The following is a 12,494-nucleotide window of genomic DNA, read 5'->3' on the forward strand; positions in this document are numbered from 1 at the left end:
TTAGTAAGCCTCCAGAAAACATACCTGCTGCCTTTAATGTAATATAATGGTTTGGCCCCTATTTACATAAAAATCTGCATTAAAAGGATGCTGTACATAGCCTGATCCTATAAAATTAAAAACGTTTGCAAGATGCAGGAATAGAAACAGGACAGCTGCTGTCTCAAGTACAGCTCTTCCACCAAGCTTTTGCACTTTAGGAAGAGCCCTGTGGATGTATTTCATATGTGACCATGAAGATTCCTGGCAGACAGTTCTAACTAAGGCAGCATTTCAGCCCCTAGCCTTATTATGGAAAGGGGGCCTAGCTTGCAGAAAAGAGGGGTTTGTAACTGAACACAAAGCCCTGTGCCTTTGATCTGTATCCTTCTGGTGTTTGGACTTTTTAGTGCAACTGCCAAGAACAAGGTAGAGGTATCCCTTCCTCTCACTTTTCCCAATACCAGGACAAACATGCTTAAGTGATGAAGCAGTTCTTGGAAAAAGAATCACTTCCCATTTTGAGTACCTGGCAGGAGAGAGCCTAAAAATAACTGCAGGAAGGGGTGGGTAGGAAGGGCACAAGTGGTGTTGGACTGTGGAGAATAAATACATGAACAACTTTTTTGCCAAGGTGGAAGAGACCATTTTAATGAGTGGGATTTAAATAAAAACACTAAACTGTTCTTGGGGAAGAGCTCAGATAACCAGAATGGGATAAATATTGTGTGTGTGCGTGCAGTGGTGGGTGGGCAAGGGTGGAGATGGAGATGCAGTTCTTAAGAAAACAACAAGCTGTCACCAACTTGGATGAGCTTTATCACTAAATTAGCAGAAACCAGCTCAGTACATACTCTCCAGATATAAATACTGGTGGCTCAGTCAGAAAAAAAATAAAGATAAAAACCTAAATCGGAAGGCGCTACATTAGATTAACCAGCAAATACTGAGTGCTGCTGCAGCCACAGTGACAGGGGAGATGGGAGAGGTCTGCCAGCCACTTCTGGGGCTGGAAACTGCTGTGCGCTGAGGGACCACTGGTGATGAGGGACTAACTCAACCAGCATTTTGTCCTTTCACTGGGCAGCAGGGAGGTCAGGCTAGGGAAGAGGTGGTGTTGGTGGCGGCAATGGAGGGTGAAGGGCAGCACTGGAGGACATCACTCCATCTCACTCTGGTGGCTAGTGCAAATAGTCGTCCACTCTGGCAAAGGAGCAGGAACCCAAGCCCACACGAGCCATGAGCCGCAAGCACTCTGAGGCCTGGCCCAGGGCAAGCATCAGGGGGGGCTGCTTTGGCAGGTTCTGAGATTCTGTGGGGAAGAAAGAAAATATCACTTTAGAATGGACGTACTGCAGCAATGCATGGGCCTTGCCCCTACAGTGAGCTACACTCGCGACCTCTCAGCCCCTCACCTACATGCTGCAAACAGTGCCAAGAGGCAGCATGCTGTCTTGAGAAAAAAATTACTCACCACTCAGAAGGCTGCTTGTGCAACAGTTTTGCCTCTGCACAGGCTCACACACCCACACATACCCACCCATCCAGATGCTCTTCCTGGCACCACAGAGCTTCAGGAGCCTCTGAAAAGTGGCACTGCTCAGGGCCATGTGAGTGCCCCATTGTGGTGCCAAATGTTGAGCCAAAGCAAGAAAAAGGCTGTGCTGCATTCTTGCCTACCACTGAATCCTGGGTATGCAAGAAAGAAGAACTGGGAGAAGAACGGGAAGGTGGGTGGGGAATAAAACCAAAAGAAGTGCCATACTGGGTCAGACCAGTACCCTGTCTTCAACAGTGGCAGAAGTGGATGCTATAGACTACAGAGAGAGCACTGAACCAGACAAATCTAGAGTGACCTATTCAATACCCTCCCTATACCTATACCAATACATATTCGATACCCTCCCTGCCATCCACCATTATAAGTTAAGAGATGCCAGAGGAAACGCCTCCAACTGTTCTGTTCAATAGCTATTAACTGATCTATCATTCATGAATTTATCTAGGGGTACTGAGTAAAATTAGCACTATTAGGGGTGCAAACACCCACAAGTGCTTTACAAGATAAACCAGAGACTTCAAATAGGAATCCATGGTGTAAAAAACACTCTGGCCTCTTGTGATCTTTCTTAGTTCTTTGCAACACAAGAATTCCTCTATTATTTTTCTGTATTCAAAAAATGAGTGAGAGCTAAGAGTAGGCATTTTCTGAGGGGTGCCTTCAATTTAAAAAGGTTGAAAATCACTGCTCTAATTCTTAGCATCCCTGGTGCCATACATGTCCTGTCCTGCTCTATCAGAGAAGAGCTAGTTCCAAGCTATCTCTTCCTACATGGGCCTTATGTTGCTTAGTGGCAAGCTCAGTAGCAAAGGTTTCTGCACTAATGTGTTTCTGGAACTGGCCAGTTCCCTTCTGAAAGGTCTCTGCCCTGTGGCAACTACACACTATGGGTGTCCAAAACTTGCTTTTTCTGGACTGGCTTCCCTCAGGGGATTCTGGAGTGAAAAGCCTCTGCCCTGAGGCTGGAGATGCCTGCATCTGCTGGAGAAAATCCAGGAGGCAAATAAAGAAGCAGCTGTGGGCATCTGTCTGGAGACACAAACGGACCAGATAGAAACTGCACAAACTCAGGGCTGAAAATTGGGGCAAGTGGCTGAAATGCACAGATGTACAAATGGCAAAAGAGGCTAGTGAGAAGAAAGCAAACTGGCTACAGAAAATGCTTATTACAGCACCTAAACACAGAGCAAAACCCCCTCCACGTAGCTAAGCATGGAAAGGAACAAGAAGCAGTGGATGGGGCCAGATGGCCCTTTCATAACTTTGGCTCCATTTATTCTGTACACCTGAGGACACAGCTTTCCAGAAAGCTTATAAGGCTCTGTGAGGCTCCACCTTCACACGTGGGAGAATGCAGAGGCAATGTTCTTAGAGCTCTCATTTAAACAGCTGAAGGTCCCAATGGTCAGTGAAAAGTCAACAGCAATTACAATTCTGCCTCCCTGCTTTCCAGTCCTTCTTGCAGCCATCTATGGACTGGAGACTCTCATACCATGATACAACCCACTGTAACCTACTTTGCAGAGGATGTGAATCCCAGTGATGTGACACCATAACACACCTTCCCTATCAGAGACTGAGAAGATGTTCCTGGTAGATACCTGCAATCCTATAGGTGCTAAAACACCAGGACTACTTGCAGGGCTGCAGGCTGGGCTATCTGGTCTCCCTCCTTCTCCTTCCCCTGTCCTCACCCCTTACTTAGGTCATCCTTAAGCTGTCATTGTCACCACCCTTAATCCCTCTGATCCATTCCTATAAGCAAGATAGACATGGTACTATGTCACACAGTTATCTAGCCCCTGCCTTACCCAATATAGCACTATTGAGTGCAGCACACACAGGTTCCCTCTGGATCGGATCCAACTGTTGACCAACAGGACAGTTCCAAGGGTCAGAGTACGCTAACAAGCTAAAAGCATCCTGGGGGAAAGAACAGAGGCACCAGTAGTAAGGTGAGCAGGCCTGCAAATAGACAGGAAAGTGGGGAGGGCTGCTAGTAAACTGGCAATCAAGGCATCTCTGCAAAATCAGTAGGTAGTAGGTATCTAGATAAGAAAGGACACTGCTCACACCTGGGCAGGCAGCCAACAGTGGAGGGAATGCAGAGCATCACTTGGAGCAGGTAGCTACCCTGAGAGGGCAGGCAGGAACTGCAACCCCCCATCTTTTCTCTGTTGAGGGCTAGACACAGACAGGGCAGGTTAAATGAATTTCATTTGCTGATCACATCGCTATTGTCCCCTGTGCAGACCTCTGCCCCTCAGCCTCCTTGGATTCTGCATGTGAAGTTACAGCTCTGCTGCTAGATGCTAATTCTGCTGTGAGCATACACGAGGTCCAGCCTTACCTGAAGCATCTTTTTGTGCGTCGTGTTCTTCCCATATTCTCTGCATAGCTGCTCACTCAGGGTCTGCAGCTCCCGCCCAAACTGGATCATTCTCTCTGTGGCAGCATGGTTCCCTCCACAGAGCTGCCTCTGGGGGCAGCCATCTTCTAAAACAAGGGCCAGAGAAATAACTGCTGGGCAGCATTCCCTATTGCCACCTGCTCCACTACAAACAGGGGAATCCCAGCACCCAGCCATTCCCCAACTTCCTAATTCTGAGCAAGGGGAGGGACAACCAGATGCCCCTCACTCTACAGAAAATGGGCAGGATCCTTATTTGAAGGACTGTCTCACAGAGTGGACTTCTGATCTGGGAAGCTAAGCTGTCTGACAGCAGGGGGTGCTTGCGTGGTATGGTACAGACACAATACAGTAAAGGCTGCCTGTACTTAGCGACCATGTACACTGGGTTTAACAGGAAACTTCTAGAAGCAAGTTTGCTGATTCAGTCACAGGAGTTTGGAATGTTATTTGCAGTCTTATCACCCGTTCCATGTCAGAGACATACAAAGGACAACCTCAAGCACTGAAGCCTTTTACATGCAGAACAGTTACTGCATGGGCCATGGCAGTGCCAGAACTGAGCCTCTCCATATGATGTGGCCTGATCTGGATGGATTCCTACAGTCCAGAGTACAACTGTCCTTCCATCCTTTCACTCCTTGCTCCCCTTGGCCGAGGTTGCCAAAAGGAAAACAAATGTGTTTTTGTTATGTCAACACCCAGGAAATAGAAAGACCCCTCATTACCCCAACTCATTTGATCAGATTGTGGTAATGGTCAGGACAGTTCTTAGCTGGATTTGAACAAAGCTCTTTAGCCTGGTATCTCCACTCTACTGCCCTCTGCTCCCTTGCAGTTCCTCAAGCAGCAAGACCCATGTGGTATAAGATAATTTTTAATAGAAATCAGCTTTGTCTGTAATTCACTTGTGCATTGAAAAATTAGACCTACTTGAGTCCACTCTAGAGAGACCTTTCTCCAAAGCCAAACAGTGCACCAAAATAGTGAATAAGCTGCACAGCACCAGGCACTTGGCTCCAAATGGCCCCAGAAAAGGCCTGGGTTCATGCTAAATACCCAGATGGGTCAATTTTTCCCTCCATACTAGGGAACCTAACACTCATTCACGCCATAGGCTGAAGCACAGATTTCAGAATAAGCCCCCCCACCCCCAAAGGGAAAGTGCTATAAATGTTAGCTCCTTTTTCTGTTCATAATTTTTATGTGGTAGCAGGAACCTACCCATGCTGGACTCATCAGTCTGTAGGATCTCTTCATGTTTGTAGGTGCCGTTCATTATTCTGGTGGATGAGTTTTCAAGGACTCCATTAGGGTAATGTTCAGCTTCCATCTCCATCTCACTGTCACTAGAGTGAAAAAGAGAAAGAAAGGCCAGATAAAACAGTGATAAAGAGTGGAAATATTCCCAAGACAGTGTATACCTAGTGGCTGCGCAATTAGGGTTCAGAGCTAGATACCCACAGTATCTAGCAGAATCTAGTAGTCCACAGAAGATGAGACAACTGATCCGAGTCCAAGAAAACCAAGTTTCAGAACACTGAGAACTGCAATCTGTCAAGCAAGTTCCCAACCTGATGGGATCCTTCAAGACAGAAGGTGCAAAGAACTTCCAAAGATACCACTTTAAAAAAAGCAGCTATCCTTGGGGTGCGAGCAGCAAAACACACTGCACAAAGGGGAATTTTTAGATAAGGACAGCGAGACAAAATTGTGTACTACAAAATTTTCTTCACCCCAAATCTTCTAATATTAAGACATAACAGACAGGGATATTATGAATTTCTTTATTTTTACCTCAACACAGCAAACTGCTAAGATCTGGATTTGTCTAGCACAGAAAGCTAAAATGGTGAGATGATTTTGCTACAGTTTGACCTCAAGGTTTCAAAGACAATTGGCCTTTTGGATCTGAAGCTTAAGACTAAGAGCCATCTCCTTTGGCATGAATTTAGCAGTGCCAAGCATTTCTGAAGAGGATTTGTAGGACTCCTGCATGGCATTCCCTGCTTATAGTTACATGCAGTTTGATTCTGTGGCAGTCACGGCAGAGCTGGTAGCAAGGTTTCCTGGCAATTGTATTTATTTAGCATGCTACTAGTGAGCAGTGTTAGCTCGCAGTGACTGAGGCCCCCGCTAATCAAGATCTCCTCTGTTCCAGCATTGCCCCAGACACTTTGCAATAGCCACCCAGAGGGAACTGGATTCTCACCCTTCATTAGTGCATTTTAAATCCCATAGTATAAAGGAGGCACAACTGTCGAGGCTCAGAATCCCTGGGTGTCCTAAAACTCCCTATGACTCAATGGTGAATGGATGTCCAAAATTCACAAAGCCTTTCTTATTGGTTGGCATGGGCACATAACAAACTGCTGTTAACTCACCCACAGAATGAACACCCAGCCCTGGAATGTAATCTCACGTAAAAGGGAAATGACTCAGCCACAAAAATAGGAGGCCCTGGAGAAACTCCTAGTGCATCCAGACTCCAGCTCATTTCATGGGGGGAACACACAGCTTCCTGGAGAGTAAGTGATTATGTGGTGTCCAACAGCAATTACTTTGGCTGAGAGAGCAGCAAAAGAAGCAGAGTTAGATTGGCTTCTCCCTTGTAAATCATTTCCCAGGCAGTGAAAACATTGGAGTGGCAGAGTATCGGCCGCAGAGGTATTTGGGGAGCATTTAACTTAAGTCTATCCCTATCCCCAGTGTTTAACCCAATGAATGGAAGTGGGGGGCAGAAAATCCTGGTTTTGGCAGGGGTATGGAATTGAAGTAGCCATTTGCTGCTCAGCATTAATTCCTGTAGCTGCTACCAGTAGCCCCGGCAATGGAAGGAACACACAGAGAAGGACTAGGTCTACTCCCATTATCTGGTCGTCCTCAGGCATCTTAAAGAGGAATACCTGGTCTCTTGGTTACTCGTACTACTGTGCTGCTGGGATTTGGTGGAATCTGTTGAATTTGACTCAGAGTAGTTCACAGATGAAGGAGAGGATGAGGAGGAGGAGGAAGATGATGAACTCAGGGCTGGGTATTTACTATGGCTCTGTTTGCTTTTGGTGGACATGACTCCATTGCTACAGCTTGGACTGTCTGCTCCTGAAAAAAGAAACAAGTATCAAAGGGGATGGCCTAGGCAGCTCTAATCTGAAACAAGACCACAGGCTGTACATAAGGATCAGCATAAATGAACTCAGACACTAAAGGAACCAATGGGACAAAGTGTTGGGCACACAAGACATCACAAACAACTTGTTTTTCTTAGAGACTGGAATTCTTACTCATCCCTGCAGAAAAAAAAAGTGTACAAGCAACGTACAGGAGAGAACTCAATCAAAATTCAACAGCTGCGAAAAGTAAGTGAGCACAAGGAATGGTAACAAATTTTCCTCAAACTGCATCAAATTTCATCTCGTGATGAAACAGTCAACAGCATTATAATTTAATGATGGTTACCATAAAATTAAAAGAATTCCTACTCAATAGACATAAGTGAAAGGAGAACCAACCCCAAAACTATATAATCACATGCCACATACAAAAGGGGATAACACTGGTTATGTACTCAAAATCATCAGCTTGTCACTAACTAGGTATGTGGGCATTAGCATTTTCAAAGAAATCTGTATTACATATCACATACACGTAAGTGAAGAATATAAATGCACTGCTTCATGTGGCTATTGCTAATGCCACATTAAAACATAAACAAGCTCAAGAAAAGACAGTGTACTGCAGTAAAACATTCAGCTTTCTGAAGCCTACACAGATGAGGACAATGTCATTTTGAAAGTGAATGAAATCAAGAAGATCTGAGTATGTGGGTGCAGGAAAGTAGTGGTGCACCGATAAAGATTTTTTGGGCTGATACCGATGACTGATTATTAATGAGCCATATTGGCTGATACCAATCCAATTGCCTATATGCAGTCTGGCAGCTTGGAGAGCAGCGTCCAGCTGGTGAGTGTTAGGGGGAAGGTGGGGTGGGGGGTGGGGAGGGTCACAGGGGAGGCAGATCCAGGCCCCCCAGGAAAGTAGTGGTGCACCGATAAAGATTTTTTGGGCTGATACCGATGACTGATTATTAATGAGCCATATTGGCTGATACCAATCCAATTGCCTATATGCAGTCTGGCAGCTTGGAGAGCAGCGTCCAGCTGGTGAGTGTTAGGGGGAAGGTGGGGTGGGGGGTGGGGAGGGTCACAGGGGAGGCAGATCCAGGCCCCCATGGTGAGGGTAGGCTGAAGCCAGAGGCTGTGCTGGGCTCTTCCCAGCGGAGGGTGGGGTGGGTGGCGTTGGGCCAGGCTGCGCTCAGGATGGGCGGCAGTGCTGGGAGGGGAGGCTACGGTGAATTTTGGGGTGGCTGTAGCCCACCCTGTAGCCCCCCTCCCAGTGCTGCTGCCTGCCCTGGGTGCAGCCCTGGCCCAACCCCTTGCTGGGAAGAGCCCGACACAGCCCCTGGCCCCAGCCCACAGCAGCAGCCCACCTGGGTGCAGGACAGAGCTGTGAGGGGCTCGTCCGGGGAGGGGAGCAGGGCTGGGGGGGAGGGGGCCGCTCCCACTGCTGTGCACATCCCCAAGGGAGGCATGGGAAGCATGTGGCCCACAGATCTGTGTGGGGGGCAAAGGCAGGCTGCCACTGTAGGCTGAAGCCAGAGGCTGGGCCTGGCTCCTCCCCGCGGGGGGGGGGGGTGGCGTTGGGCCAGGCTGCGCTCAGGATGGGCGGCAGTGCTGGGAGGGGAGGCTACGGTGAATTTTGGGGTGGCTGTAGCCCACCCTGTAGCCCCCCTCCCAGTGCTGCTGCCTGCCCTGGGTGCAGCCCTGGCCCAACCCCTTGCTGGGAAGAGCCCGACACAGCCCCTGGCCCCAGCCCACAGCAGCAGCCCACCCTAGCCCCACACACAGAACCGGGGAGCACATTCCCCCCATGTCTCCCCTGGAGGTGTGCACAGCAGAAGGACACCCTCCCCTTCCTCCCCTCCCTGGATGAGCTGCTCACTCATGGCTCTGTTCTGCGCCCTGTCCCGGCTGACCAGCGCCTGCCCCAGCCCCACTCCCTCCCTCACCATGGAGGCCTCTATCTGCCCCTCCCCACACCCCTTCCCCAGACCCAGACTTACCGGCTGGACACTGCTCTCCAAGCTGCCGGGATGCACTCCTGGCCGCTTGAATGCTGCGGCTGCACGCATGCAGGCGTCATTTATCAGCAACATTATTGGCCACATCAGCCAAAAATGCTGATTGCCGATAATGTCAATTTTCCTTTTATTGGTGCCGATATGATATGGACTGATGTATCGGTGCACCTCTACAGGAACATGTTTTGATGGCGGCCTGGGCTGATCTTCCTGGATTGAGGGGCTTGCACTCTGGCAAAGGCAGTTGCTGTTGTACAGTACCCATGATGAATCAGGTACGAAGATACCATGCTAGGAAAAAACAAAATGCAACCAGCACAATATACATCAATACAACAGAGGAGCTCTAACAAGACAGAGAAAAAACAAAAGACACAGTAGAAATTGCAGTTTTAATGACAAAACTCAGCCCTGTTAGAACATAACTAGTATCTTATTCCTGAAGTCCAATCAGTGCTAAATTAGATCTAGACATCTGTCCACTGAGAACTGGACACAGACACAAATCAGAGATCAGTACATGTGAATTCTTTCCACCCTTTTTATTAAGTATTTGATGCAGAAATTTTCTAATTGAATACAGTCATTGCCACAGGGAGGGATGCATCAGTTCAACTGCCAGAAGGGATGATGCTGACCATCTAGTTAGAGAGGCATTCTTTACTATGCTCACATCTTGTGGTTGAGCTAGAGCATATTTTTAGAGAAACATCCTGTTTCGATATGTAAATATGTGCACTGAGAACCCAGGGCTGGAGAAGTGGTTGAAGGGAGCAGGGCTACGGAGCAGTCTTCCAAAAGCAAAAAAATATTTAACAATGCTCTGGCTTCTTCCATCTAACACTTGCAGCTTTTTCACATGGAGCAGCAGGAGCCTTGCAGCCAGAGGAATTAAGATTGCCAGGTGGAGAGCACTACAGCCTCAGTTAAAGCTTTTTCCATTGGGAGCACAAAGCTTGAGACTACAACTATGACTGTTTCACTGGCTCTCCAGTTACCGAGTCCTGCTTCCAGGGCAGCTCTGTCCCTGAAGCTTTCCATCAATCTCCATCATGCTCTATACAGCTGGGGGTTTTTTAACTTCTCTCTAGTACATTATCCTGAAAAAATCTGTTGTACAACACATTATCTGTTAGAGATAACTGATGAGAAGTTAATTATAGGCCGTATCTGTCATAAAGAGTACCCTCCAATAATTGAACATCCTCCCTGCTGGTGGTAGGAAGGACAGATGTTTTTCAAAGAGTAAAATATAAAAAGCAGTTTGTAATGAGCAAAATGACCCATCCCCAGTACCAGCTCCATTCAATGTGGAGATGCAGAAAGGATGCCACTTACCAGTGCTATGAGCATGCGAGTTGTTTGATCCATGTCTAGGGCTTAGGCTGGGGGACCCTGGGTAACTGTCCTGGGATTTGGGGCTACGGGCACTGAAACAACGCACTTCACTGTCTGTTCCATTCACCATCTCCACAAACTGCCGGCACCTGATTTCATAGAGAGGAAGAAAGAGAAAGGGATGGGTAAAGCTTCTGCACTAATGCTTTGTTTGTTGCTCTATGTGAAGTCTTAGAGCAAAAGCAAACTGGAATCAAACATCCTTGAGAAAGCTAGAGCTTTCACAAGTCCTCACACCTTCTTGCTGAGATTTGGGCAAAGCTGAAGCAGGAAGGGAGTTGAAATATTGCTGCCTAGAAAGAGATGTTCCTTGGCATTGAGGCCTGCATAAGGAAGGACAAGTAATGATACATAAAAATTGTCATTTTAGCAGTGGATACCTATTCTGTAGTTTACCACCTCCTCTAAGGTGATCAGGCAAGTCCTACATGCAATTGACAAGATGCTGCAGCCTCAGCTTGGATCAGCCAAGGCCACAAATCACATTTCCAGACAATGCAAAAGACCATATTATAGGATCCACAGTGCTGGCTATGAAAGCACAAGATACCACAGGCTCTAGGTGATGAAAAGCTTCATTAATTTAGAACAGTATGAGCAAACATGGCATTTTGCTTCTATGGCAAGGAAGCCTGAACTGCTCAAATAATATTCCTGCAGGTTAACCAAATGCATCAATGTCTGGATTGATCGGAACCCAAAGGAATTCTCACAGGATTGCAAGCCAAGGAGCTGGGGAACTGGATGGTACTGCAAAGCTGATCTTTCTTGCCTCTCAAGTGTTCTCTCTAAGCCCCAGGGTGGCAGATTTATTTCCACTGTCCTGATGAAGAAGGGTTGCTCTAAAGGCTTCAAAAGGATTGCAGCCTACCCAGAAGAGTGCACTACAGAAGGGCAACACTCAAGGGCACCCTCTGGCATTGCACTCTGACAGGGACGGAGATAAGGAAAGGGGAAGGGGGTATTGTACTGCTTGTTATTTTTTAAATTTGAATAACATGCTTTCTTGGTGGGGGGGAGTGGAAGAGAGAGGTTAAGTGGGTTTTGAGACAGCTACAACCTCACTATGAGAAAGGAAGGTATGGGCTTGGGAGGGACAGTTATGGAAGAAGGGGATTCCTCTGTGTGAGGTAGGGGGCTGTGAGTAGATTGGACATACTATAGGTGGGGGGATGGAAGTTGTTACTTTACTCCTATGGGAGCAGTGAGGCTGTGTTGGCTGGAGGAGATGCTCCCCTTAATTAAAGGCAGGAGTGAGAAGGGGTGGAATGACATGGACTTCTTTTTGGGGTTTTGGAGAATGGGGATGTTGGTTTTGCTAGATCCAGCCAAGAGCCATACCATCTGCCCCCCAGTGCTACCCTTGGGTCTGATCAGACCCACACAGAGCATAGCATGCTTGTGGCATGGGGCTGGTCTACAGGCCAGATCGAGCCCAGGGACACCTTCCCGTCCCCACAGCATATCTGATCCAGTGGCTACTCCAGCTGGTCTAGGACTCCTGATATGCATGACATGGATCCTGGAGAGGCCAGAATGGGCCATACCGTGCCCCACACAGCACTCTGGGATCCATTCCACATGCAGCAAGAGTCCCAGACCAGCTGAAGCAGCACTGGATCAGGTATGCTGGGGCAGGGGGAGGGGAAGGGCATCCCTGGGCCCAATCCAGCCTGGCCCAATGGGCCAGATGAGTGGTGTGGAGCTTATCCTCAGGCTGGACATGCCTGATCTAGCAGGTCTAGAAATGCTTGAGGTGCTACTGCAAAATGGGAATTGTAAAAACACACCCACAAGGGAAGGATAGTGAAGGTTCCATTCTCCATTCAGATCTATTAGGAGGTAGGTATGCTTGTTACATACCCTGGATCAAGAGTTCTGGGGAGCTGCTGTGGGCCGGTCAGCACCCCTTCCTTCCTTCCCTCCCCCCCGCCCCCGTAACAGCCTGGATCCCACATGCCAGTGCCAACAGTGCACAGCCTCCAGCCTGCCCTGCCTTTCTAGGC

The 12,494-nt window shown here is 47.9% G+C and overlaps 1 protein-coding gene across 4 annotated transcripts in view; it reads right to left on the minus strand.

The window, feature by feature from the left end:
- Positions 1-601: 601 nt before the first annotated feature.
- The window catches only part of RANBP10 (RAN binding protein 10), a 197,990-nt gene continuing 186,097 nt past the window's right edge, over positions 602-12,494 (minus strand). For 2 of the 4 annotated variants that reach the window (XM_025216789.1, XM_025216792.1), the window contains 6 exons: positions 10,429-10,577; positions 6,857-7,052; positions 5,175-5,299; positions 3,891-4,036; positions 3,352-3,463; positions 602-1,291 (listed from right to left, as the gene is read on the minus strand). In XM_025216789.1, the coding sequence (XP_025072574.1) occupies positions 1,161-1,291; positions 3,352-3,463; positions 3,891-4,036; positions 5,175-5,299; positions 6,857-7,052; positions 10,429-10,577 (859 nt within the window). In that variant the 3' untranslated portion in view covers positions 602-1,160. The remainder of the gene's footprint in view (positions 1,292-3,351; positions 3,464-3,890; positions 4,037-5,174; positions 5,300-6,856; positions 7,053-10,428; positions 10,578-12,494) is intronic. The other 2 variants (XM_025216790.1, XM_025216791.1) reach the window with 2 other exon arrangements.

This window comes from Alligator sinensis, unplaced genomic scaffold, assembly GCF_000455745.1.
Source record: "Alligator sinensis unplaced genomic scaffold, ASM45574v1 scaffold1317_1, whole genome shotgun sequence".
In the NCBI taxonomy this organism is placed as follows: Eukaryota; Metazoa; Chordata; order Crocodylia; family Alligatoridae; genus Alligator; species Alligator sinensis.